This window comes from Microtus oregoni, unplaced genomic scaffold, assembly GCF_018167655.1.
Source record: "Microtus oregoni isolate MIOR12 unplaced genomic scaffold, Mior012 000060F_001, whole genome shotgun sequence".
NCBI lineage: Eukaryota > Metazoa > Chordata > Mammalia > Rodentia > Cricetidae > Microtus > Microtus oregoni.
In genome coordinates, this window is record NW_024543836.1 from 1563249 (window position 1) to 1589607 (window position 26359).

General features: G+C 43.4%; 1 protein-coding gene across 11 annotated transcripts in view; it reads left to right on the top strand.

Moving 5' to 3' along the window:
• LOC121439069 (oxysterol-binding protein-related protein 6) overlaps positions 1–26359 on the top strand; it is a 157077-nt gene that overhangs the window by 120186 nt on the left and 10532 nt on the right. For 4 of the 11 annotated variants that reach the window (XM_041639549.1, XM_041639551.1, XM_041639552.1 and 1 more), the window contains 9 exons: positions 4343–4508; positions 6167–6300; positions 7089–7112; positions 15877–15984; positions 17998–18135; positions 22485–22572; positions 23120–23373; positions 24168–24305; positions 24790–24853. In XM_041639549.1, the coding sequence (XP_041495483.1) occupies positions 4343–4508; positions 6167–6300; positions 7089–7112; positions 15877–15984; positions 17998–18135; positions 22485–22572; positions 23120–23373; positions 24168–24305; positions 24790–24853 (1114 nt within the window). Of the gene's footprint in view, positions 1–4342; positions 4509–6166; positions 6301–7088; positions 7113–15876; positions 15985–17997; positions 18136–22484; positions 22573–23119; positions 23374–24167; positions 24306–24789; positions 24854–26359 lie in introns of those variants that run through there. The other 7 variants (XM_041639550.1, XM_041639554.1, XM_041639555.1 and 4 more) reach the window with 3 other exon arrangements.

Sequence of the window (26359 nt, forward strand, 5' to 3'; positions counted from 1 at the left end):
AGTGGCTTTCGATCTCAAACGAGGACCTTTGTGCAAGGGTGACTTTGTGGGGGCGGTGCCACCCTTGTGTTGAGCATCACCTGTGGCCTGCCCAGCTGACGTTACTTTCCAATGGTCTCTGGCTCGCCTTGCATGGCAGCCATTGGACGTGGGTGCTGGTTTTGGTAAAGGGAGAGCTAGCTCATAATCCTCTTCCTCTCCTGTTGTTGGAAGAAAGGATGGAAACTAAGGTTAACTAATTTTGACAAACTGAATATGGGGCCCTGAGATGGTTTATTTATTTATTTTTCCATGCTGATCGCTAGAACTTTTGCTACCTTTTTTTTTTGAAGGTTGTGAGAAAGAAGCGAGGGGATAAGAGAATATGGATTTTCATGTCACCTCTGCATGAATCCGAAGTAGACATAGCAAGGAAAATCGCTTTCTAGAAAGAATATTGACCTGGAAACTGGAAATATAGTATGGAAATTTAAAACACATAGAGTTAGATGGCGTCTAATCCGTGTGTAGAGGGCTGTTGTTAAAACACACACAGAGTTAGATGGCATCTAGTCCGTGTGTAGAGGGCTGTTGTTAAAACATGCACAGAGTTAGATGGTGTCTAATCCATGTGTAGAGGGCTGTTGTTAAAACACGCACAGAGTTAGATAGCATCTAATCCATGTGTAGAGGGCTGTTGTTAAAACACGCACAGGGTTAGATGGCGTCTAATCCATGTGTAGAGGGCTGTTGTTAAAACACACACAGGGTTAGATGGCGCCTAATCCGTGTGTAGAGGACTGTTCCCCTAAGAGGCAAACGAAAGAATAGCAGGACCTAGAACAATAGGGTAAAGAATCCTGACCGTCCCCCAGAGAGTAGGAAGCAGAACAGCTCCCCACAGAATCATGTGCCGGATAAAAGTCAATCATAATATTAATTCATCCCAAGACCTTGTTCACTTTTAAAAATAAGAGATTCCCGAGTTCGTAGTAAGCATGTATGATAGTTTTTATCTGTTAAATATTTTCTGAGTTAATTACAATTTTATTCTTGCAAACATTAGGCTATATTTGCAGATTGGAATTGCTAAGAATACTCATGAGAAGGTTTTGATTGCCCGGCAGAGTAGCTCCTGGTGTGGAGGCTGTTGGTTTTCTACTTCGTGGTCAGCTCGGGGGGGGGGGGGATACGTAAGTGCTCAGCCAGACCACGGGATAGAATTACTTTTGCTTATTGAAACAACCAGTGATTTGGAATTAATTAGGGAACAGACGCCTACGTTGATAGTTTTACAAATATTTGAACCAAGTCATTCCTGAAATTGCACTCTGGTGCAGCGGACATATTAATGCAGATTAATGAAGTCTCTGCCCCTGGTTCAATAACAGATTCTGACAGTAGACGTGTCTAACCAGTTAAAGGACCCAAGTAGAGAAATCCAGATGATCTTTAGAGAAGTAACAAACAACATCGTAGTCTGGAAAGCCAAACTCATTTACCTTGTGAGAAGGCTAATGCTTCTTCCACTGATACCCTTCCAAAAGAGCGTGCGGGGGGGGGGGGGGTGATTATGTTTTTCCTGGGCTTGGTTTTTTAAACTTTAGATGCAGACAGTGAAAATAATAAAGTTAGGGCTAGCACCCCTTTGCTTAGAGTAGGTTTGTATTTTCTTCACTTGGAAGCAAAAGAAAAGGCTCTTTAAAATAGGAAACATTAATACCCACATCCCAACCCAGCTGTGACCACAGGAATTATAAAAATAACTTTGATTCTAGTGGGAAAAAAGGGTACTGTCAACACTTGGAATAATTATGGAAATAACTGGGGTGGCTGGCTACTAACCTGCTTGGGTCTGTACTCTGACTCTATCCTGAGAGGCATGGAGTATCCACCACTGCCCCCTGCCCCCTCCCCAACTCCAGTGGCCTGGCTGAGCCTCCCTGTTTCTTTTAGTGCCCCTCCTCTTCCCAACACGGAAGGTTACCCCACGTTTGAACCTGCCCTATCTTACAGGAAGCTCTTTTGGTCTAGAATCTTTCCACAGAATCCTTGTCAGTTTTATCCCCTTCCACTCAGGCTTCCGGAGTAGAGTGACCTTTATACCTGAGGAGATGGTTCCAAAATTTATTCTTGTTGGGTCTTAACACTTGCCCCTGGAATGACCCACTTTCTCCACTAGCCAAAGCCCATAGAACTTCAAACTGGAAACACAGAAACACTGGCCCCAACTATGGAACAACACCGAGGCTCCCCAAGCCTCCAGTACCTCAAACATATCCCTGAACGCAAACTGCAGAATACGAACAGGGGATTTTCACCCCGGTTGAGTAAGACCTCTAAACTTATTATTGTTGGACACACTGGGGTTCTTTCCCAGTGCTCTTTGCTATATTTGGGGCCAGCAGGTCTCCTTACAATTCCCTTCTCTTTTGACTTATTTGTGGGTGAGTTTTCAGGGCATCCCCTAACATTTCCACTCCATACTACAGCTACTAGTATCAGAAAGTTCCAGAACCAGGCTTCCTCCCTGGAAGCCTTGAGGTTTGTTCCTGAGCAGAGAGAAAGGCCCAAATCCAGCACTGAGGATTCTCAACTCTAAGCACAAGGAGTTGGTGGCAGCTCCCTTCCCAGTCATCACTGATGACAAGAAACTCGCTACCACTGAGTGACCTGAAACTCTTTCCCAGGACCTTCAACACACAGTATCTCCCAAACCCAAACACCGGCCTTTGTGTTTCTTAACGTTCCTCTGTCTACCTTTAATCATTTTCCACAGACCCCATGCTTCTCTTAGGTGTTCCCAAAGGCCCTCTGTCATCGTTACCACAGAAGTACCCCAGACAGGGGTCCCCAGAGTAAGGGAACACCCGCATCCCATTCTTTCCAGTGACTCCTTCCTAACTTGTCTGACTCAAATCTGGACTGGGAAGAAGTTTGAGCCTGACAAGATAGGCAGCTGTTGACATCTCCCAGCACAGTATCCCTGCTGTCCCTGCTGAGAATAAAAGATCCCTCTGAATGCCTCCGAGAATGTGTGTCAGCATGCAAAGACACTTGTTAGTGGGAAGTTTCCAGTTCTCTTCCTTCCTCAGTAGCATCGTCTCCCCTTTGGTAGCTTTCCAGAGAGATTACTCCCTGGCAGAGCTGAGCTGCATCAGCAGGGCCCCCAGGCTAGTGCTGCCCAGAAGCCAGATTTTCTTTTTCTCTCTATCCAAAAAGAGCAAGGGAGAGAGAGAGAGACACACACACACACACAGAGAATCCTTTTTTTCCTATCCTATCTCACCAAATCCATGAAATTTAAACAAAAAATACATTTAAAATTAAGCATTTTAAAATCCCACCCCCATGCCCAAGCCAAGATTTGCCTCCTTTTTCCTATGGAAATACACAAATTCGCCAGGGAGAAAGAGTTATCATTTCAATTGTAGAAAATTCACGTTTTGTAGAGTCTACAATATGGCTTCTCAGAACAACTGAATGAACGCCTAAGATGAAGGGAAAAGTCACTTCTGGTGGATTTGCTAGAAGAATTAGCATTTCCATTTTCCAAGAACGATTGGCCAATAGCATTTGTGATCCTTGGGTTGATCCTTCTAAAAGGGATGAGAAAGTACTTTGCCTTCACCCAGCACAAGGCTAATCCAGATGCAGTCCAGGCAGGGAAGCTCCTGTAGCCATCGGGAATGGTCTAGAGTAATGCAACCTTTACTACCTAATGCTTTGCACCGGTGGCAGGCTCATAAACCACGTTTGTTATAGATCAGTATAGTGTGCGGCACACCAGGGCAATGGCCGTGACTCACAGCACAGGTTTAATCTGTGAATATATATTCTAGTGAGTATACCTTTAGATGGCTTGAGTCATTAGTGTACGTAATATATGTAATATAAACTTGTTATTTTTTTTTTCTGGTGTCTGTAGACCAAGTGAGTCTTCAAGTGTGTTTTTACATATTTATCAGGATTCTGCCTAGGCTCAAAGACAAGTGAACATAAATTGCCCTCAGGATGAGAACAGGTCCACGCATCAAGGTTCAGGCTTCTTTTCCCTGCCACTTACTTTTCAGGATGAGTCAGAGGTCACTTATTTTTCAGGTCAGAGGTCTGCTTTTTCATTCCATAGTTATTATTGTTTGTAAGAATGAAAACTCAGAGAGTTTTGGGCATTCTTGAACTATCAGAAACAAGACCCCTTCTCCCCAACCTACACTGCTTGCAAAATAAATGAGGTGAGGACTGAGGGTCTCCACGCATGCCATCAGAAAGCAGTGAATAAGGATAGGAGGGACCTTGTCTGTGTAGCGGATGGTGGAACAGGACATGGGGACACGTGAATAATTTACACCTTCCCTTCCAGGTTCCCTTCAGCGCCACCATGTCCCCAGTGCGTCTGCATTCCTCCAACCCCAACCTCTGTGCAGATACCGAGTTCCAGACCCCTCCTAGCCACCTCACTGACCCTCTGGAAAGTTCCACGGATTATACAAAGCTACAAGAAGAATTTTGTCTGATCGCACAGAAAGGTAACACAGCAAGGTGTTTTCTCAGGCCGTGGCGAATTGGATGGAAGGTCGTTGTTTTATGACATCCAGGTGGACGCCCGGGTCACCGTGCCACTCCTTGAGTTTCCTGTGTCCGATATTTACGGCACAACCAGATGTGACTCCAATTTCATAATCCTGAAATAATCGTTTTATTACTTTTCTCTATGGATGTGTCAATTAATACTGTTTCCTAACTCCTCACAAATGCATTTTTAATTGCCTTGTTAAACTGGATGCTAATATCCTGATCAGAGCCAGTGGTATTCCGTGTAGCTCGGGATCAGAGCCAGTGCCTTTGCTTCTGGGCTGGGGTGGCAGCAGTTGGAGTGTGTAGGTGAGCACAGCACAGGGGAAGGGTAAACTCGATGGCACCCCAACAGAGCTTTGTTTGGTTAGTCTTTTTTTTTTAAAAGTATTTATTTATCATGTGCACAATATTCTATCTGTGTGTATGTCTGCAGGCCAGAAGGGGGCACCAGACCTCATTACAGATGGTTGTGAGCCACCATGTGGTTGCTGGGAATTGAACTTGGGACCTTTGGAAGAGCAGGCAATGCTCTTAACTATGAAGCTTCCAAGAAACTCAAGTTTCCAGACTTTGAAAGCCTCTGTTAAAACTACAGGTTTTCTCAGCAGACATACAGACCCTCCATGCAAGGGGGACAAAAACGGCAGCTCCGTGCCTCACTGGCCTCTGGAAGAGCACTGTGAGGAACTTTGAAAGTCAACAGTGGGATTAATTCCAGCTGTTGATGGAATTCCTTTCCGCTGATGGTGCATTGTTACACATGAATTAAGAGATTGTGAGACAGGGGCGTAGCTTTTTTTTTTTTTCAAAAAAGGAAGTCTATTTTGGAAGACTTCACGCATTTTTGCAACACTGTTAATATAAAAATAGGAATTCTTAGCTCAACCTTTTGTGGTTCAAACCACAAGACTGCCTCAGATTTTACCAACGTAACTTGTTAAATATGTAGGCAATGGAGAGAAGCGTTGTTCCTGCTGTTGCTTTTAAATCAAAGCACCTTTGGCACCGAGACACTCACTGCTGACAAAGCAAAGCCAGGGTTGCTTTTTAATCCAAATCGTTTCCCACGCCAAAGAAGCCAGTCAGGACTTCTGGGTCTACTGTCCGGTTTGTGTTGACAGGATTCACAAAATGCTCTTTTTTTGGGGGTGGGGGGGTGCACTGTGGAAATAACTCTGTAATAACTCTTGAGTTGTGTGACACTTTAACAGAATGGCTCTAAATATTACCATCAAACATGACAAAAAACATGCTTTCTTTTCCTTCTTGAGATGTAAGTTAATTTCTAAGTATTGATGTTGAGAATTGATGTTGGTATTTTGTATGTTGCTTCCAAATCTGTGTTGGCTCATCTGGCATGAAATATAAAAATTTCCATTTTAATTAATTACAGTTGCATATTTTTTCAGAGTATGGATACTCAGATGATTCTATTTAAGGCTAGGGTTTTTTTTCCCCCTAAGGTCTGATTTTTTTTTTTTAAGTCAGACCATAACCTAGTCTTTCTGGAAAATGTCTCAACACCTACCAGCTAGTGTCCAGAAGTTGACAGCCTGTGTGTTCGTTCTGCTACAGTTACTGTTTGTTCCTCGCTTTTCTCCCTGCTCAGTGCATTCTCTTTTGAAGTCTGCATTTAATAGCATCGCTATAGAGAAGGAGAAGCTGAAGCAGATGGTTTCCGAGCAAGACCACAACAAAGGCCATAGCACACAGATGGCCAGGCTCCGGCAATCACTATCACAGGTAGGCCCAAGTGTTTTCTTGTGCATGGACCAGCAAAAGATGCTAGGCGAAGGAGGAGGGAGGAGGCCAGCAACGCTGGGGATGGCATGTCCCTCTGACACTCTCCCAAGACATTGCAGAGTCAGCATTGAATAGTAGTGTTGGTTTTTTTTTTTTTCCTAAAAAGGTCAAGGTAAGAGTGAAAATGAGCAATAATTGCTGAGTACATATAAATTGGTGTATTTGACGGCTTGAGTTAATGTCTGGGATCATTTGTCAGATAGCTCCTGATTTTTTAAAAGACAAAGTAAAACAGGCATTTATACATGATTTGCATGTTTAAGGAATATTCCAGAATATATTCAGTCCAGTGGTAAATAAAACATAGTCTACTAGGTCTACCACACTGTACGTTTTTCCACTTAGATTTTAATCTGTTGAAAGTTACTAATGACTGTGAATAGGTAATTAATAGGTAAATGGGTAATTACTAATTTCCTATTTCTTTTCTAATTTGCACTCTTGGGATTTCCTTCAGTCTGTTGTGCTCCTGAACACACATATGCTATATTTTAGCATATGTCATATTTTATTTTACTAATAGTAACCACGCCTCTGTATACCTCAGAGTTGAGGTTTTGATTACAAATTCTTAAGAGCTACACATTTCTGTAATAAACATTTTCTTCAGACAGTCCTAAATTGCACCCAGTTTGAATCCTTTGAGCATGTGATGCTGTTATGTGATTGTTTTGTGACAACTCAGTGTTTATATAAAATATTGTTCACTTCCTGGCACCTTGGATCAGAGTGAAGGAGCCAGCAAGTCGTGGGTAAGTGGTTCTCCATGTGGATCCGACCCTGCTTGAATATTTTCCGTAGTCCCGAGAAGTGAAATGGGAACTCTCCTCACTGTGGTTTGCGTACCCGACCTGTCCGTGTTTTCAGTATTCGGTCTCCTATAATGGCATGCCAATATCTAGGCTACACATTCCCCACAACCACAAACCCCACCAGCTGAGGGACATATGAGGCTTCCGGTACAATCCAGGGCCTTGGGAATATGTACGTCACCATAGCGCCTGACTGGCAGCCTGCAGAGGACTTCACTAATAACCGGCAAAAGTTATGACATCTGCTCACGTCAATGAATCCTCTCAGTGCTCTGTTAATATTAATTGATCTTTCAAATTGTTATTATGAATGGGCCATGAAGAAGAAAGGTCAAAATAATAGTCAAACGAACATGTAGATGAAGACACATAAAACACACCCTGAGCCCCAAAGTGTTGTATTTTTTCTCTAGTATGTTTTATAATGTTAGTTTAGTGACATAAACATATTGAACATACACTAAGAAAATTTGTTTCTTGCTTGCTGCTTGCTTGCTTTTGTTTCTCTCTCATTAAGACAGAGAATTGGCTTGAGGTCTGGGGATATGAGGAGTCTGATCAAATGCTTGCCTCGCATGCACAAATAGCCCAGGTTCAACCCCCAGCCCCACATAGAATTGGGCAAAGTGACATATGCTTTATAATGCTAGTGCTCAGGATGTGGAAGCAAGGAGATCAGATGCTGAAGGTCTTTCTTGGCTACATAATGATTTTGAGGTCAGTCTGAGATTCATGAAACTCTGTCTCAAAAATGGATAGAGATCTAGGATTTGGCTTTGTAAGAATCTAGAAATGACTAGGAAGAGAGATTGGAGTGGTAGAAAATCATTTTTTCATTTGTGTATACATTTAACTGACTAGATATTATGCAAGATATGGGATATCACAGACCTGGTTTCCAGGAAGCTCATGATCTTGTTGGTAAGTGAAAACTGTCCACCCAGGAAAGAGTTATATGGACCACACTGCTGTGAATGTGCCATTCACAGCAGGACATGGTGAGGTAGATTTCCAGGGTCAGATCACTGAGCGGAAAGCACAGGCAGGGATCTGTCTTCCTCAGGTCAGAGGGGATGAAGAAGGACCCCACCCTAAAGTGATAGCGGTGAAACCAACCATACACACTTTGAGTTCAAATAGTTCCTGCTCTTGAGAGATACTTAATTTGCATCATGAGTCAAGGCCTCAGTAGATTTTTCTTGGGTTGTTTGGTTTAGGGTTGTTAAATGTCGATTTTCCTCCTAACCAAAAAGGCTCAAAAAGATATGAAAATAGTTTGGGACTATCAAGACTGTTGCACATTAGCCACTGGAAAATTCGATGCTTACCTTTGTGTGTTGTAGCCTTTGGCTACGGTGACATTATTGTGCCCATCTATACAGTTCAACTGAGCCAGCCAAGCACACACTGGCCACTTCTGCCCTCACCGCTGTGTGGTGACTTCTGTGTTAGGCATTCAGTTTACTGACAGTTACTCTTCTGTAGTGAATTGATCCTGACATTTTGAACACTTAATAGGAGTCTAGAGAATTTGGTGAATGGGGAAGTTATTCCATGGGTAGTCATGAGATGGTAACCATCCCATTGAGACACGAAGGATTAAATTTATGCTATCAATGATAAAGAGTCTTAAAGAAGTTTAACTACCAGAAATTGGAAATATGTGGCATTCTGTATATATTAGAAAGATTAGCCAGGTATCGTAGTATGGAGAATGGATGAAATAAAGGCACTACCACCTGGTCAGACTCATTATTTAAGGTAATTTCAGACTGTCTGATGAAATGTGTGGTAATATTCCCAAAGCAAAGACCTTTCATGGTTGGTAGAGCAAGGGCTGAGTTATGGGATCATCGTGGCCTGGTGATCAGGTGAACATTAGAAGGGGGCTAGGAAGCAGACCCCAGCCCCTGGTTGGATGACGTAGCATGTGAGTTCTTTCTCCCCAAAAGAGGAAAAACAGAAAGGACATATTTACCAGAGGCTTGTGATAAATGATTCTGTAGAGGAGTTTAAATGTCTGTAGGTCATCTAACATGATATATATTTCCATCTTGAGGGGCAGAAAGAGAAATAAGGAAATCAGCATCTCAGGGATGTTGAAGATGCCGATGGGTGGTATTTTCAGGCAGAGCAGAAGAGGACCAGTGGAGCTGGTGCTGCAGCAGAGAACATCAGTATTAAGGACAGGGTGTCTTAGTTCTGGTTACCATGGTTGTGGTAAAACACCATGACCAAAAGCATAATCTGAATTGCACTGCCCATCAAGGGATGCCAGGGCAGGAACTCAAACTGGCTAAGAACCTCAAGGCAGGAGCTGATGCAGAAGCCATGAAGGAGCTCTGCTTACTGGCTTGCTCCTCATAGATCGTGTGTGTGTGTGTGTGTGTGTGTGTGTGTGTGTGTGTGTGTGTGTCAGTCCAGGGATATACCTACCCACAATTGATGGTTTGTCCCCCATCAATCACTGCCCTACAACCTTGCCTACAGTGGCTCTTATGGAGGCATCTTCTCAGATGATGTGCCCTCCACTCAGGTGACTTTATCTTGTGTCAAGTTGACATCAAACTAGCCAGGACCAGGTTAAGAGAGATTCTCTGATGGAGATCAGGTTCATACTACCAGCGGAATTCAAGTGATGGCCACTAAGGGTAAATCATTTCCTGGCCCTTTTGACTAAGCTCAAGTGAAGACCAATGGTAGAGCTTTGAGAATCTTTACAAAGGAAAAACTTTTAAAACATCCTCTTTATCAGTAAATAGCACATGGACTGAATGACGTTCTTGACTGTGGTAGTCATATCAGCATGTGTTTGTTATATGGGAGCCAGAAGAGGATGAGATCCTGAAAGTAGGAGTCAGTTGGGGCATCGTGGCCAGCACTTTTAGCACCGTCCCACCTTGAATGTAGTACTTAAGACTATAAGAGTACCAAATAGTTGGAGTACTTAAGACTGTATAAGTACCAAATAGTTTGAGATGGTTTGTCTCTACACCCTGTGTGTATTTTCCTATGAGTGTAACTTCATGTTAGAGTGTGCTTTCAGGTAGCCCAAAGACACCTTTGGTCCCTATACCCTGTCAGCAGTTGGACCCCCGGACATCTTCCTCATGGTCTCTCCTAAAGAGAGGGAAGGAGGAAGACGGTAGAGAAGTCATTTAAATTGACTGACATTGTTAAAGTTCATATTTTATTTGACATAAGTCCTAATTGATATGATATCTGATGATTAAAATGGTGCATTTTCGGGGAAGCTATTCAGTATATATCATATAAACTTGACAAACTCTGTCATCCTTTTAGCAGGACATAGCATATGAAGTAGATGAGGTTAGCATTCTTCACTCTGTATCTGGCAAACACTGTTACCTGCCTTGAGTAAGTAGAAACTCACAAGGCTGGAGAGACCAATAAACTCCTCTTCAGACACAAACACAACATAATTGTTTAATTTTACCCCTCGTGAAATGTAACTTTCACATCCATGACAAGCAGAGATGTTGAACATAAATGTGTAGAATAGGACTTTTTTGGCTTCTGTCCCTTTTAGGTGACCTTATTCTCTATCAGCCCTCATTTCATGAACACTAGAATTAAATTGTGTAGTATAAAACTAGGACAGCTTCGGCACTCCCAATTAACAAAGCAGTAACTTGCCGGGATATGTGTGGGTCTCTCCCGCAGCGTAGTATGCTGTGTTACCGTTGCTGGTTTGGTTTCTTACCCCAGAATTTGGACACAGCTTGTGCTGAATACAGTGTAAAGTGAGTCCGTACAAATGTGAGCGACAGCATCCGACCTGTCCACGCCAGCTGGAATTGCTATATGTCACTTCATCAACATGCCACAGTCATTAAAGACATCGTTATTTTGTGCATTGCTGAGAGAGAGGGAAAAAGGCATTGCTGTCAACTGAGCTGACAGAGTGTGCGTCTGAGGCTCAAGGCTGTGTGGGGAGAATGCGCACTTAGAATTATTTAAGTATGTTAAGACCGAGACTGTAAACAAAAAGTTGGCTCGAGGCACATATGGCATAATTTAATATCCCAGCCATACTATCTGTCACCCTCCCTGTCCGCAAGATTACACAGACCGCAGATAGGTCCTCTGTAATGGGAGAGAAATCCCATGTCTACTTATTTGTTTCTGAATTCTGCAATTCTCTGGGACCCCAGGAAATCTGAGGGTATGAAGACGTTTTTCATAGAATTCTTTACAATTTTTTAGCTACGTATCAAGTCTCCATGGTAACCCATTGTCTCTGTGGGTCCATGCTGATATCACAACGTGTTTGCTGTAGTAAAACTTTGTCACTACCTACGTTTCCAATGGGAAACTATTGCCTACAGTGCAGCTATCAAAATCGTGTTTCTAAAAAGTTTCAAGCATGTGTTCATGACCAGAGCATAAAGTACAGGTAAGAAGTGAAAGCCGTTCACCTGGGAAACAATATAAAAAAGCTAGGAAGAATGACACACTGGTGTCCCCAGTCCGGTAGTATGGTATGAATTCAAAACATATTAGATGCTTTAATTTTCTAAATATAACAGTAATTTTTAATTGGGAAAAAAGCAAGGCTGTTTGTGCAGAATTTGGGTTTTGACTTTTTTTTTTTACTAATCCTCTCACTTCTTTTGAAGCAGATTTACCTTCAACAAAGGGTTTGATTGTGTGAAAACCTTTGCTGAGTGTTATTAATCCCCCTCCAGCTCAGGCTGTTTCCTTCCCAGAACCCACAATTCCACTTAGTCAAACGATCGTTCCAGTGTCTCCCTGAGTCTAAGTTAAATTCCCATCTATTGTCTGAAGAAGTTGGGATGTAAAGGTTCATTATGGTACTGCTGTTTTTTAGGTGTTAGACATTGTTATTGTTTGAGGACTGGAGGCAGGATTGGGCATGCTCTGTGGGGTCTTTCACACAGTCTAGAAGCACTAGTGAGTGCAGATGGTCCCTGTATGACTGTTCAGTGAAGACAGTAGGCACCGCACAGTGCTGGTTCCTCAGCGCTTCCCTGTTGGCCTTGGCCCCTATGTACAAAGCACATCTATCCTCTTCTGGGCAGGACCCCATAGTTTCTCTTGCTTGGCGGCTGGCACCAGTGGCTGGAATCTTCCTCCTTTTTCCTTGCTCTGTCCCTGTTTACTCTCCTTGAACACATTCCCAAATTATTATCATGTTCCGTGGTCTTTCATGTTATTATCACTCCAACGGTGTTTCCTCTTTCAATACCTGGACTCTTCAGTATTCTCAATTTCCATGATACTGTTAGAAAATGTGGTGCTGGTCCCTGCTGGGGACACTATGCCCAGCGCTCCGGTTCTGGACTGCACCCAATTGCCCAAGCAGACTGATGATCAAGGCAAAGAAGGACCCAGCCTGAGAAAGATTGCTAAAACGGGCTGATGCATGCATGGTGGCCAGCTTGAGTTTGCCAGAGTCGGAGTGACTTAGTTCTACTCCCTTTGTGTCAAAGACCAAGTCTTGCACCTACCACTGCATATATATGATCAAGGAAGTGCTTTCTTTCCCATATTTGCTCGGACTTCCATGGAGGGGATGCCTGTTTGAAACAGAAGTAGGATTTAGTCTTGGACGTTGGTTACAACCTTGAAATTTGGAACTAGTAAAATGTTGCACTGCGCATAAAAGTAGAATACAAGTTTTTTTCTTTCATACAGTGTCAACATATTGGCAACAAATTATAATTATTCTCCATGTATAGCACATATCCTTGATCTTAAGTATTAGCAATAATTTCAGAGAACTATTGTAAGTTTGAAAAACTTAAAAGTAAAAAAACAAAATGAAGACCGTTTGTTCTTCATCTCAGTAAGGAGCACACTTAAGATTTCTCTTTGGTGACCATAATAACCTGTTTGCTACCCAACTGAGGAGAAAACAGAGTTTTAACACTAAAAAAATTAAAGATGTGGGTTAAAAACATCTGTCTCCAGACCATCCCGGTAAATCTCAAAGTAAACAGCATATACTGGGAAAATGCCATCATCTTTTCCTGTTAGGCAGCCAGTGCACTTCCTGCCCAGGGCTGGCCCTTAGAAGTATAGGAAGCTTTCCTTTCCGTACTCCCAATGTAAATCCCAGAAAACCCTCTGACCAGAATTATCTTACACCCCTGTGGCTATGCAGTTGTTCTTCAGAATGGTGCCCTAGAAGCATGTGCATGATTTCAACTTGGCATTTTATTCAAATTTGAAAAGGGCTTCAGAAGTCACCCGTCTCAGCGGACTGACTTTGTAACTAAAGAAAGCACAGCCCTTAGATACGTTAGCATAGGTCTGTAATCCCAGGTATTCAGGAGGCAGAGAGAGGAGAATTCCAAGTGCTGGCATGGGCTGTTTAGGAGGGCCATGTCTCAAAAGAGAAAGTAAGGGGAAGGAGGGAATGCAGACTCCCAACAGCTTCTATGTCTCAGGTGGGCACTAAGTCCAAAAGTCCAGGAATCCTCATCTTGTCACTCCTAGAATTTTTTTTTTTTTTTTTTTTTTTTTTTGGTTTTTCGAGACAGGGTTTCTCTGTGGTTTTGGAGTCTGTCCTGGAACTAGCTCTTGTAGACCAGGTTGGTCTCGAACGCACAAAGATCCGCCTGCCTCTGCCTCCCAAGTGCTGGGATTAAAGGCGTGCGCCACCACTGCCCGGCTTTAGAATTTTTCCCGTTGTATAATTGCCAGAAAAAGAAAAGGTTGTCTTCACATTTAAACAAAAAAGAGCTCTTTTAGCTCATTTTCTACCATATTAATCCTTACAGGTTTCCCTGGGTGTCTTCTATGTGTCTGTAGGCAGATCATATTTAATGCAGATTGGCCAAGAAGAGAGTTTAAGTGAGGTCTTAATGTTTTTAAATCCCCAGAGGAAGTGGTTTGCAATATTCCTTGTAAATGGGGAAAGGAGTTTAACGTTCCCTCCCCGAACAAGAGCTTTGCTTACCCTTGTGGCTTCTTGAGGGCTGATTCATGAACACAATGCCGGTGTCAGCAGAAGGTGGGGTCATTTGAAAAAGAATGGATGGCTCAGGTTTATGTGAATACCTCGGATCAAGACTGGTTCTGCCCACCAGCTCATCCAGTGCCTTGCCAAAGCCCTCCCACTTACTAAGTGTGGCTAGGTAGGTTTGGCCCGAACATCTCAATAACTGTGCATACTTATGGGCAAAGGGGATATCTGAATGAACAAGTGAGCTCACCACAGAGGATGAGCCTAAAGCCACCATTTTTTACTTACTCATCTCTTTCCTAGTATGTCCATGGCTTCTTAGATAACCGGGCATTTTCTCCTCTCCCCACATGAGTGCTGTTGGATCAATATCCACCTTCAATCACCAGATACTTGTCACACCAGATCCAATGTGTTGCTGTATATCATGCCAATAGCCCTAAAGGCTTTAAAACAAAATCTCTAAGTAATTCTGCCCTCAAAATGCAAAACTGGAATTTAAGGTAGGAACCAGACCTGGGGAAGGAGAGGAAAGGTAGGACAGCCTTTACTCTGTGGTTAAGGTGTACGCCTTGCCCAGCGTGGGTGTCAAGTTTTGGTCCTTATGTTTACAGAGCGTTTGGATGAGTTCAGTTACAATTATCGAATTCTACTTGGGCTTACATTGGTGTACCATATCTATTGATAGGAGTCTCCATATCTGTTGATACTCTACATGAAGCAGAATGCACATTCCCCAGGGTCGACGCCCTTTAGTGAGCCCTGGCATAGATTGTCTACTCTAAAACATCCGTGTCCGTTTCAAAATTCCCGTTTTTAACAGGAAGGAAGGGATTGCCCATCTTTGCACAGGCCTTGTCCTCACACACACATTATACCTGAAAATTCCAGTGAGCTGATTCCTGAGACAGAAATGATCGCATTCCCACCCATCAGTGTGAAGTGCAGAAGGCTCCCCACGCTTTGTGCCCAGGGGTCCTGTAAGGGGCACACTTACGTGAAGCTGTTCTGTTCTTGTATTAGGTGTGCTAGCTGCATGTGCTAGACTATGTAAATGGTGTTTACCGATGCTTATTCCTGGTGTGTTCAAAGTGCTGGGGTGTATTGAAAATCGGAGTTGGTTTGCTGTTGGACTTAAGTTCTTATTATGGTTGTCTGTGTCCAACTACTCAGCAAAAGCACATTCTAAGTTACCTCTGTGTGTTCCACTGTTCTGCCAGGAGGGTTAATTATGAGAGCCTGAAAAAAAAAAAGCCCTCCATTTCCTTCAATCACCCAGAAAGATAATGATGTACACTAAAGCCTTCTCATTAATTATTCCAAGTATTTTTGAGATGATGACCCGTCTTTGAAACGAATCCTGAACTTTAGAGAGTAGAACAAAAGAAAGCTAGGAAGTAATCAATAACTTTCATCCCAGACGGCACAAGGTAATTTATATGTGGTGGTAGACTGGTCTTGGATGTAATAAGTCTGGCTCTATGGAGGAGAAAATCCATGTATCACTTTTATGAAGCCCATTAAATATTTCAGTTCCCTAACCTACTTAAGTAGTGCTCTTATATTACAAAAAGTTAGCATCATAACCATAACTAGGAGCCATTTATTTCCTTCTTAACTGATATGGTCCAGCACATGGTAAAATGTGAGCTAGGGCCTCTCCAATGTTGTTGTCTCAAGTGGTCCCTTGTACTTGCTTGTAACGCTTGCCTATTAATTTGCAGTTACAATTGCAGTTTTTGTTACTTTAAGGCACTCAACCAGAATGCTGAGCTCAGGAGTCGGCTGAACAGAATACACTCAGAGTCTATCATCTGTGATCAGGTTGTCAGTGTAAATATTATCCCTAGCCCTGATGAGGTAAGGCTCATTTAGGAACAGTTAGAGAACATCTATTTTATGGCATCTGAATTTCTACATATTTTTGCTTATTTTAAACAGTTGTTTTCCGTTAATAATATCTTCTCCATAAATACTCGTGTTGCAGACAGCTCAGTAGTCTTTGAATTAAAACATATGTGTGTACTTGACATCATGATTTCCCGGTGATCGCTGTCTCTTTTCATTCAGTTCTATATTCATCTGATGTCACCAAATATTTAATTTTTTTATCTAGCCCAGCTTTTTTTATTTTTTGCATCTGTATTTTGTTCCCTTTTTTTTTAACGAGTTCATTAGCACCAAATGTCCAATGAAATGCTGAAAATAATTTTACCTGATAAACTGTTAAATAAGAACTGCTTAAAGGTTTCTTTGAAAGAAGTTATCTAGGGAGAGAAGACCTGTTCTTGCTGAAACAAAGCTAACTGATGACTCAGAGGATCAAAAGCCAGCAGGGACTGGAAGTGTGGTGGGGTGTGTGCCTAGCGCCCAGAGGCCCTAGGTATGGCTAACAGGTGTCATAACCGCTGTGTGCTGGGGACTGCCCTAAGCAGTCACATTGTACCTCAGATGTCATTCTCAGCGGCCTCTACAGGACATACTGTTGTTCTGTTTTTTATAATGAAGAAATGACATGAAAAATAGAAAACCATTCAGAATTTAGGCTAAAATATGTCTAAGATTTTGTAAAGTTACTGTTTTATTAATTGTGAGAAATTAAAGCTGTGTATATGGCAATACATCTAACAAAATAAGAGCTTAAATTAATGCTAAGGTCTTATTTGCACCCAAACCATATATTTTTACTATGAATTTTACCATAAATCAGACTCAGGCATCAGCTTGAACTATCCCAAGGTATCCTACCATTGACTTAGGTTGTCCACTGTCTCCATTCTTGCTTAGGGTCCCACTGGACTCCAATCACATTTAAATCCAGTCGGTTGCTCAGAATCTAGTAATAGTTCTAAGACTTATCACTGAAAAAATATTTAGATCCAGCAAGGAGACTCAGCCAGTCAAGCCGCTTGCCACCAAGTCTGATGACCTGAGTACAGTCCCCAGGGAGCCCCATAGTGGTAGAGAGAACAGAGCACTACAAGTTGACCTCTGAACCAGCCCCCTACATCCATGTATGTGTGTTTGCCCCCATAGTACACCCAATGAATAAATGTGATTTTGAAATTACTTAATCTTTAATTGGAGTCTTCACCCTGAAAAGTGAATTAGAATATATATAATATTCTTAAAATTATTTCTAATTCAATTTATCTTCCTTGAAAGCAGTCATGTGTGCCTCAGCACACATAAGCAGTATTTTACTTGAAATTACATTCAGTAGTCTAGACATGTTTAATTAGTTTAAAATCTACGATTTGGTTGGAAATCAAATTAGATATATCCTATTTCAGAAATTAGTTTTATACATCACCGTGATCTTAGTTGTCTCGAGAAGTTTCTGTGAATACTTCTTGAGGTTTAATGTACAAATGGTCATGAGCCATTTGGAGGTCGCACGTCAGATATCCTGCACCTCACACCAGGTATCTCCGTTACAATTCATAACAGTAGCAAAATTACAGCTAGGAAGTAGCAATGAAAATAATGGTATGGTGGGAATCACACAACATGAGGAACTGTATTAAAGCATCAGGAACGTTGAGAACCACTGGCTTAGACTATGACCAGTAATGTCAGGCCTAAGACCACAGTCCGCTCACATTTTTAATAGAGGTTTCACCTGTTAAATTCCATTTGTTACCAATAGAGCATTGACTTGAAATCAAATTGTCACATCACCATCTTTTCATTCTGCCTTTGGGTATCTCCAGACACAGTAGATGACATCATATATGGTGGCAACTGGAACTTGGACACTGGTGTTAATGGGCAGTCTGGAATTCTCTAGAAATCTAACTAACTTGGAGGACTAGCAGTGCTGCTAGGAGGGAAACCTGATTCTGTCATATTCTCTCTCTCTTTCTCCTATAGGCCGGTGAGCAAATCCATGTCAACCTCCCTCTGTCACAGCAGGTGGCCAATGAGAGCCGCCTCTCCATGTCAGAATCTGTGTCCGAGTTCTTCGATGCCCAAGAGGTGCTTCTGTCTGCAAGTTCATCAGAGAACGAGGTAAGGGTCCTGGGTGCGTCCATCTCGTTTGCCTGCAACTGTGAGTCTGGGCAAAGACCGCCAGCCCCTGGGACTCTGGGCTGTTAGAGGTGTTTGTTTATGTCACAGGACAAGGCTCTCCTTATAGCAGGGCGGAAGTATGGAAGCTACCGTGGTGCTCCCCGTTTCCTGAGCACTTCATGGTGACTCAGGATTGCAACTCAGGGCTCTTAACTTGGATGAAAAAAGGGAAATAATCAAAAATTCATATACATGACCAAGTAACCCAGCCATTGTTAGCAGAGTTCATTGCAGGGACCATTCGGTAATACAGAAAGGATGAGAGAATTAGAAACCTTTTCGACTGGGTAACTTAATATTTCTCCAAGGCAAATCTAATCATGTCCCAATTCCCAGTATTCTTAGGATAACAATTCAGCTGCTACACAAAAATGTTAATAATCCATTCTCTGTACTCAGGTGCAGCCTCTTGTCTCTTTTTGTTATAGATCCTTCCCACAGCCAAAGGAGTGATTCCTAGAGTTATCAATTTGCTAAAGAAACCGTATTGTCTCTAGTAACTAAGAGAAGTAGTCTTTTGTGTGACCCACACTGGAAAGAACCGGACTGCGTACCTGTCCCTGTGCCCTGTGTTTTAGAGGTTTTCACAAAGAGTGGCTTTTAGTCTTATCTTCTTCCTATGCCACAATACTCAGGAGTTAGCCAGGAAATAAACTCAGGTGATGGTCACTGTGAGTCTCTCAGGGCTGTCCCTCCTCCTTAGTCAAGGTATGGCTCCTAGGTCTACCTCTTCTCCAGTCTCGAGAACCCCATCAGAGACTCCCCAAGCCTTTACGCTAACACACTCAGCAACCCCATCTAGCAAGGCAAGGATTGGTGTATGAATTCCCGTCACAGCTGCAGGGTCTGTGCAAGTTGTGTGTCCTGTAAGGCAGTGGAGATGGGCCCTTTACCCTCGCCGTCTACGCTGGCAGGAGCATTTCTCCCAGAGATATGTCTGTGATCTTCTCCCTGCATTCAGCCTAGTTCTTCCTCATTAGACACCATCAGGGAAGCCCGTGATGGCTGACCCACCTCAGCATGGCTCTGTCCGTTCCCTCTCTCCCCCCCAGCCTTCGGTCGGCCTTGTCTGTGTTTCCCTCCAGTTACCACTCCCCAACACTATGCTCCATCGATTCCATTTGTCTGTCCTGTGTTTCCCCCTCTAGAATACAGGTTCCATGAAGGTGGAGACTTTACCACTTGGTCTCTGGAACAGTCTAGTGAATTCAGAATCAGCACTCAATAAGTATTTACTAATGTCATGAAGGGAAGAGTTTTGGTTTTTTTTCCAGGCCATTCCCCCACTTCTGGGAAGTGCCCACATCCAGATTTCCCTGACTGGGGATGTGGTCTCTCCCAGTGCATTTATTTAATGAGTCCTTGGCTCCCTTTAAGAAAACTGTCTACTAAAAGCTGCATCACTGGTGTTTGAAGATGGCCTACTTCTTTTCAGAGTGATCGACCAGCCTGGTGTCGGCTTTAGAATTTAGAATGCAGGGACATGCCGAGTCACATTTAGAAAATAATTCATGAACTATTTTTGAACCCTGAAGTTCAAAACAAAAATATTCGACCCCAGCACTTTTAGCTCACGGGGAAGAAGACCGACCTTGATAACACCACAGGGTCTTGGCCCATGCAAAGAACCACGTGAAAGGACCACAGCAAATAGCCCAGCCCCAGTTACTGCACCACAAACTTAGGACTTGCACACCTCTGACCCATGCCCCTTGTCCCCTCGGAATTCTGCACCAGCAACATTGTACCATTTATGGCCCAGTTTGGGAGAGATCAGACGCCAGAGAGGAAGAGCATGCTCCAGCGTGGCTGTTTTTTTAACAAATGCTAACTGTAAGCATGTTTGTGATAGATGTTCATTTCCGATAGGCACTGGTCTCCTCTTCTGTAATCAGTGAGATCGGCTTCTTCTGGAAGCCGATTGGGTGGAAGAGATCGACTTGCCCTTTTCCCCTTCAAGCTAAAGAGCTCAGTTTTACTGAGCTTAGTGGTATTCCCGCTAGCTCTCTTCACGGTGAGAACCACGGAGACCACGCACAGAGGGAGATTATGAATCAGAAAAAAATATTCTTTTTTAATGCTAATATTCTCTGTATCGTTCCAATTTTAGTATATGTGCTGCCAAAGCAAGCGTAAAAAAAAAAAGTTCTTAAATTGCCGTGTTTGTAGACTTTACACGCAAAAGCAAAACCTCCTGTTATCCTGACCCATGTGTGCGGTCCTTCTGTCAGGGTTTACCACAGGAAATGGGTGAACTCTGGAAAGAGAACTACGCGAACTCTTTTCAACCCTGTCTTTTATTTACTTAAGTGTATGTGTGTGTTTGTGTATGTGTTCTTGTATGCATATGCCTCTGGGTGTGTTTGTGTGCGTACGCATGCGTGAGCAGAAGTCATACGTCAGCTTCCAGTATCTTTTCTCAGTTTCTCTCCATCTCATTTTGAGACACATTCTCTCCCTGAGCCCTGTGCTCATTGGCTGGGCTAGGCTGGCTGGCCAGCTCTGGGTCTGTCTCCTTTCCTCCGCTGCTGTGGCTTCAGGCACATTCACCACACCCAGCTGTCCCATGGGTCCTGGGAATCCAGTCTTTATGTTCGTACAGCAGGCACAATACTGACAGCCCACCCCCTCAACCCCAATTTAAAAATTGTCACTAAATCTAGAAATATTAGAAATTAAAAATAGTTTAAACCATTTTTCATGGTGCAAGAGATCAAACCCAGGGCCTTGCACATGCTAGGTTAGCTGTCTGTCACTTAGCTATGCCCTTAGTCGTAATAGTTTTTACTATATTCAAATTTAAAACGTTCAGTAGCAAAATACTGACATAAAGCTTAAAAAAAAAGGTGAGGAGAATCAAAATGGCGTTCCCTGGTAACCAGTACAGACTGAAAGTCATGCTCAATGTTCTCAGCAGCATCTGTAGCCTGGGCCCAAGCCCTGATCTCTCCCAGGAATGAGCATCTCTCCTCTGGCCTGGTGAGGTGGAACCCAGAGAGGACCACTGTGATGAGAGGAAGCTGTGAGCAACAGCAAAAGAACAATGCTCACACCCAGCAAGCGTGGTAACTGAGATCATCAAGAAACAGATGCTGGACCCTGGGTAGCACCTAGGCAACGGTACATAAAGGGCCCAGACAACAGCTCAGCCACTCCCAGCTGGGTGCCACAGGAAGTGAGAAAGTAGATGGCGGAGCAATGGGAACAGAAGAAGAGAGCACATAGGTGGTGAAGAAATGGAAGATACAGTTTGTGGGCTGGGAAGTGGGGCAGAGCAGGAGATGCGAAGGCAGTTGCTGTCCTTGGCTCTTTGGGAAAAGCTGACTTACACTGCCCGTCAAGAGTCAATAACAAATGCATAAATAGGGTTGACCTATTAGCTCAGGCTTCTTATTAACTCTTATATCTTACATTTACCCATAATTCTTCTCTTCATTAGCCACGTGGCTTGGTACCTTTTATCAGTGAGGCATTCTCATCTTGCTTCCTCTATGTCTGAGTGAAGACTGCACACTGAACCTTTCCTCTTCCCAGAGTTCTCCTATTCTGGTTGCCCCACTTATACTTCCTGCCTGGCTCCTGGCCAATCAGCATTTTATTAGACCAATACAAGGGACAAATCTTTACAGGGTACCAGACCATTGTCCTACAGCATTTCCCTAGATCTGTGTAGCATCTTCTCATTCACCTTCCTAAAGACAGCTGTAGGCATCTTCTGGAAAACTGAGTCTTGACTCTGTGTGCACGCCCTTGCAATTTGGTGGTTTTTAATAACCGTTCAGTTGGCATGAAAACCTATCATCGCTGCTGTGCCCTTTCCTGTCTCTCTACACTTAGTCACTCTTTACATTGGGTGAATGTTTCCCTAATGGTTCTTGCTTTTGCCTCTCCCTTTTTCCTATGCCTCTCCCTCTTATAATGACTGAGCAACTCCTATTCTCTCTCGGACACCTCCACACCTTCCACTCAATGATCCTGCTCTGGGCAGCCTATCTGGAGTCCTCAGGGTAGAGCCACAGGCCTCCTATTTTGTATATGTTACTGTGTTTTCCTGAATTAAGCATTCTAGCCTCCCCCAGCCTAGCTGAGGAGAGACGTCAAAACAGAGGTTCCTCCCTAGCTCCCTGCAGAAGACACTCAAATATTTCTTGAGCCAAGTATGTGTTCACAGTGACGTCTGCTTCTCATTTGAACAAGACTGTGTTACTTTCAACCATTGGATGATCTGAGTTTTCAAGGCAGGAATCCTGAGGGACGTCCTCATCACCTGTCTGTCCTTCCTTCCTTAGGCCTCTGACGATGAGTCCTACATCAGCGACGTGAGTGACAACATATCCGAAGACAACACCAGTGTCGCCGACAATATTTCTCGGCAAAGTATGCATCGTTTGAGCGTCCAGGTTGTTCTCTCTGCATGCCAGATTACAACCCCGGTGAATTGCTAGCCAGGCATTCCCTTCTTCTGTTCACCAATTGTCCCCCTTCAGTTAGTTATTGATAGCTTTTCTGTCGCATAATCTGTCAGGGTGTGCGACTGTGGAATCTGTGACGTATGTGGTTAAGTAGAGAAGACGTACATCTTGTTCAGACACAAATGTCAAGTCCCTCTCATTAAAATATGCACGCGCACACACAGAGAGAGAAAGGGAGAGAGGGAGGAAGGGAGGGAGGGGGAGGGAGGGGGAGGGAAAGGAAGGGAGAGAGAGCACTCTTTTTAAATATTTGAGTATATTTAGAACTTTGTTTAAAATGTACTCTGATGTCTTGCATGTTGTTCTCAACTTCATATAGAAATGATCCTATGTATTAAGGAGGCTGTGATTAGATTATTACAGTCAGAATTCTATGAAGGGCTCTCCTTTCCACTCTGATTTTATGAACCAGAGAGGAGACACATCACTCACTGTCCTTCTTCCTCTCCCAGTCCTGAATGGGGAGCTCACAGGAGGTGCCTTCAGGAACGGCCGCCGCACGTGCCTGCCTGCTCCTTGCCCTGACACCAGTAACATTAACCTGTGGAATATCTTGAGAAACAACATTGGCAAAGACCTGTCGAAGGTCTCCATGCCTGTGGAGCTCAACGAGCCACTCAACACTCTGCAGCACCTCTGTGAAGAACTGGAGTATAGCGAGCTCCTGGACAAGGCCTCGGAGACTGACGACCCCTATGAGAGGATGGTAAGGAAGGGCAGGACCTGAGCGAGGTCACAGCCATTGTGTAGACAGCTTTTCTGTTTGTATAACATCCTCACGGCATAGGTGTTAGCGAAGGTTTGGTCTGCAGAACCAAGCATGGGCAGAAAATTCTAGATCCTCTTATTGGAGGCTACTCATGTGAGTTCTTCATGACCTAGACTCCCACAGTGGTCTCAGCCCTTGGCATTGCCATGTGGAGCCATTCATGGCTTCTTGGGATAGATGCATGTTGACCTTGAGTTGCAGGTCGGTGACACCTGCTGACCTAGAGTGCCCCCTAAATGTTAGCAAAGAGATTAAAACCTCCTGTGAGGGTATAAGCATGCTGAGCCTTGATCTGTCAGCTAGTCCTGTGGGCCAGGAATGTAGTTCTAAGAAAGCAACTTGCTGTTGGTACTTTGTCCTCTACTCCTAAGGCTGGAAAACTTGACCTCTGCTCTATCCAGCACCAGCAGCCATACCTCCCCGCCTGTGGGGCTAAGGGTGTGCCCAGGACATGGCTCCCAAACTGGCTTCCAGAACCTTTGACATCAATCTGTGATAGTCAGGAAATTGGGTGGACACATGAGCGAAGAGCGCTTAACTCAGATGCCGGACACTTCTCACCGGGGTGGTTTGACTTATCCTTACCTGTGTATTCATGAAGATTCAAGTAATTGAAAACACGTGTGGCGTCAATTCGGCCCCCCTCAACATGGAGTGTGTGCCGTCTGTAGGGGTAGAGACAAACGCACCTGAGTGACTCCTACATGGCGCTACTCTCGATGTCTTCACAGGTTCTCGTTGCTGCGTTTGCCGTCTCAGGGTACTGCTCCACCTACTTCAGAGCAGGAAGCAAACCGTTCAACCCCGTCCTGGGGGAGACCTACGAATGCATAAGAGAAGATAAGGGGTTCCGGTTCTTCTCAGAACAAGTAAGTGAGGTTGCCGTCCACGTTAAAGAGACGGTTTGGTAAAGAGAAGAACTTTCATAACTGTGCATTTGGAACAGGCTGTCTTATCAGTTAAGAGAAAAATCATGTCATTTAACTGCCTCCTCACCCCCACTGTGTGTGTGTAAGACCTCTGTGTTTACTTAGTATTTGAGATGAATTTATTATTAGAATGGATACTCTAGTTTTCACTGGGGGGCAGAGTGATTTTATTTTTTTGAAACAGTATTGTTGGTGATCTAGGTGTGGTGGTGCATGCTTGTAACCGCAGCACTGGGTGGAGGCAGCAGGATCGGGAGTTCAAGGCTTGGCTTAACAATGCTGTAAATTTGAAGCCAGCCTGAGATACATGAGAACTTGTCTCAAAAAACAAAAAATACCATTTAAAGAAGTTGGAATAATAGCATCATTCTCTCTCCTCTCTCTCTCTCTCTCTCTCTCTCTCTCTCTCTCTCTCTCTCACCAGGTTAGCCATCATCCACCCATTTCTGCCTGCCACTGTGAATCAAAGAACTTTGTGTTCTGGCAAGGTTTGTATTTCAATTACAATTGAAAGTCAAATGTCTAAGACCTGTGGACAGTTTCTAGCAACAGAATGCACACTGCTCAGTTTGATTTCTGTCTTGAGAACTCAGAGACTATTATTCAATGTTGGCAGGAATCGTCTTGAGAAATTAAATTTTCCAGTTTAATATGAAGCCATGTTGTCTTGGAAGTGAGATGCTGGGTCTTTGGAATATCAGCTCCGCGCTTCCCATTCCAGCCTGGTTCACCTTATCCCATCGTGCCTTGTGGGCCTCTATACTGTGGCGCTGGTGTCTGTTGCCCTCTTACTCTTGGAGCATGTGCAGAGATTTTAATCCCAAAGGAATGCTCCCTGGCACTCTGTCTAGACATCTGTCAACCCAATACATCCAGGAGCATGTGTAGAGTCAGCCGGCCGAGATGAGCAACACTCAGCAAAACTATCTATTCGGAACGGATACAGACTAGGTTTCTTTTAAGAATAACTATAGACAACCATTTCCTTAGGATTGGCACTGTGTTAGTTCTTACAGGGAATCCAGAGATAATTTCAAGTGTATGAGAGCAGTGAGTCTTTTATATGCAAATATCTTGCACTGTTTATATAAGGACAGGAGCTTCTGCACCCTGTGGTGTCACACATAGAAGATCTGAAACAGCCCTTCCCCCAAGCGGTAACAGTTTAAACACTAAAGTGATTCATGGTCTTTTGACTTTTCAGAGTTCAGGCTTTGCAATGAAGCCTCTCCTAATTAAGGTCCATTGTTGGGGTACAGTTTTGCAGTGTTACTTAAAATAAAGCTTCAACAGCCCCCCGCCCCCACCCAGGAGAAAAGGATGCATTTCCTGGCTTGGCTATTAAGTGTAAAATATTTCTTTGCATGTGGAAGGTGTTTCATTGCTCACAGGAAGTATTACCTGAACTTGAGAGCTCACAATGACAGATATTGTAACTGAACTTTATGGCAAAATAAGAAAATAAATTAATTCTTGGTTATACCCAAGAGTCAGAAGTTGTATGAAAATAACCCTAAGCTCCCTTAGTTTATACAGATGGGACCAGGTGCTTATTAGAGATTTGCAGGCAAATCTGAGTCTCCAAGTGAAATACATAAAGCCATTGAATAAGAGGAAGTGCTGGGCTTCGGGCTGTGTCTTAGCCAGTGCTTGGATGTGTTAGAAAGTGCTGGACTTCGGGCTATAGCGTAGCCAGCGTAGAGATGTGTTCATTAAGTTCATCCCACGTGCTCATAAATCTTCGCTATCTCTATGTAAAGATTTTAGTTTACTTTTTTATCCTTTTATCCCAAGTTCTTCTTCACACAGGGGAGATGTGTTGTAAGTCAGTGTATTTACCATACCACAGTTACTTTTACATATACTTCGGGCTTGATATATATGGTGACTATTTTTATCATTTAGTCGAAACTTAGTGTTTATTATTGTTTGGGGATTAAAGCACCATAGGGTCTGTGTTCATATGCATATATGAGTGCCTCCCACATGTACAT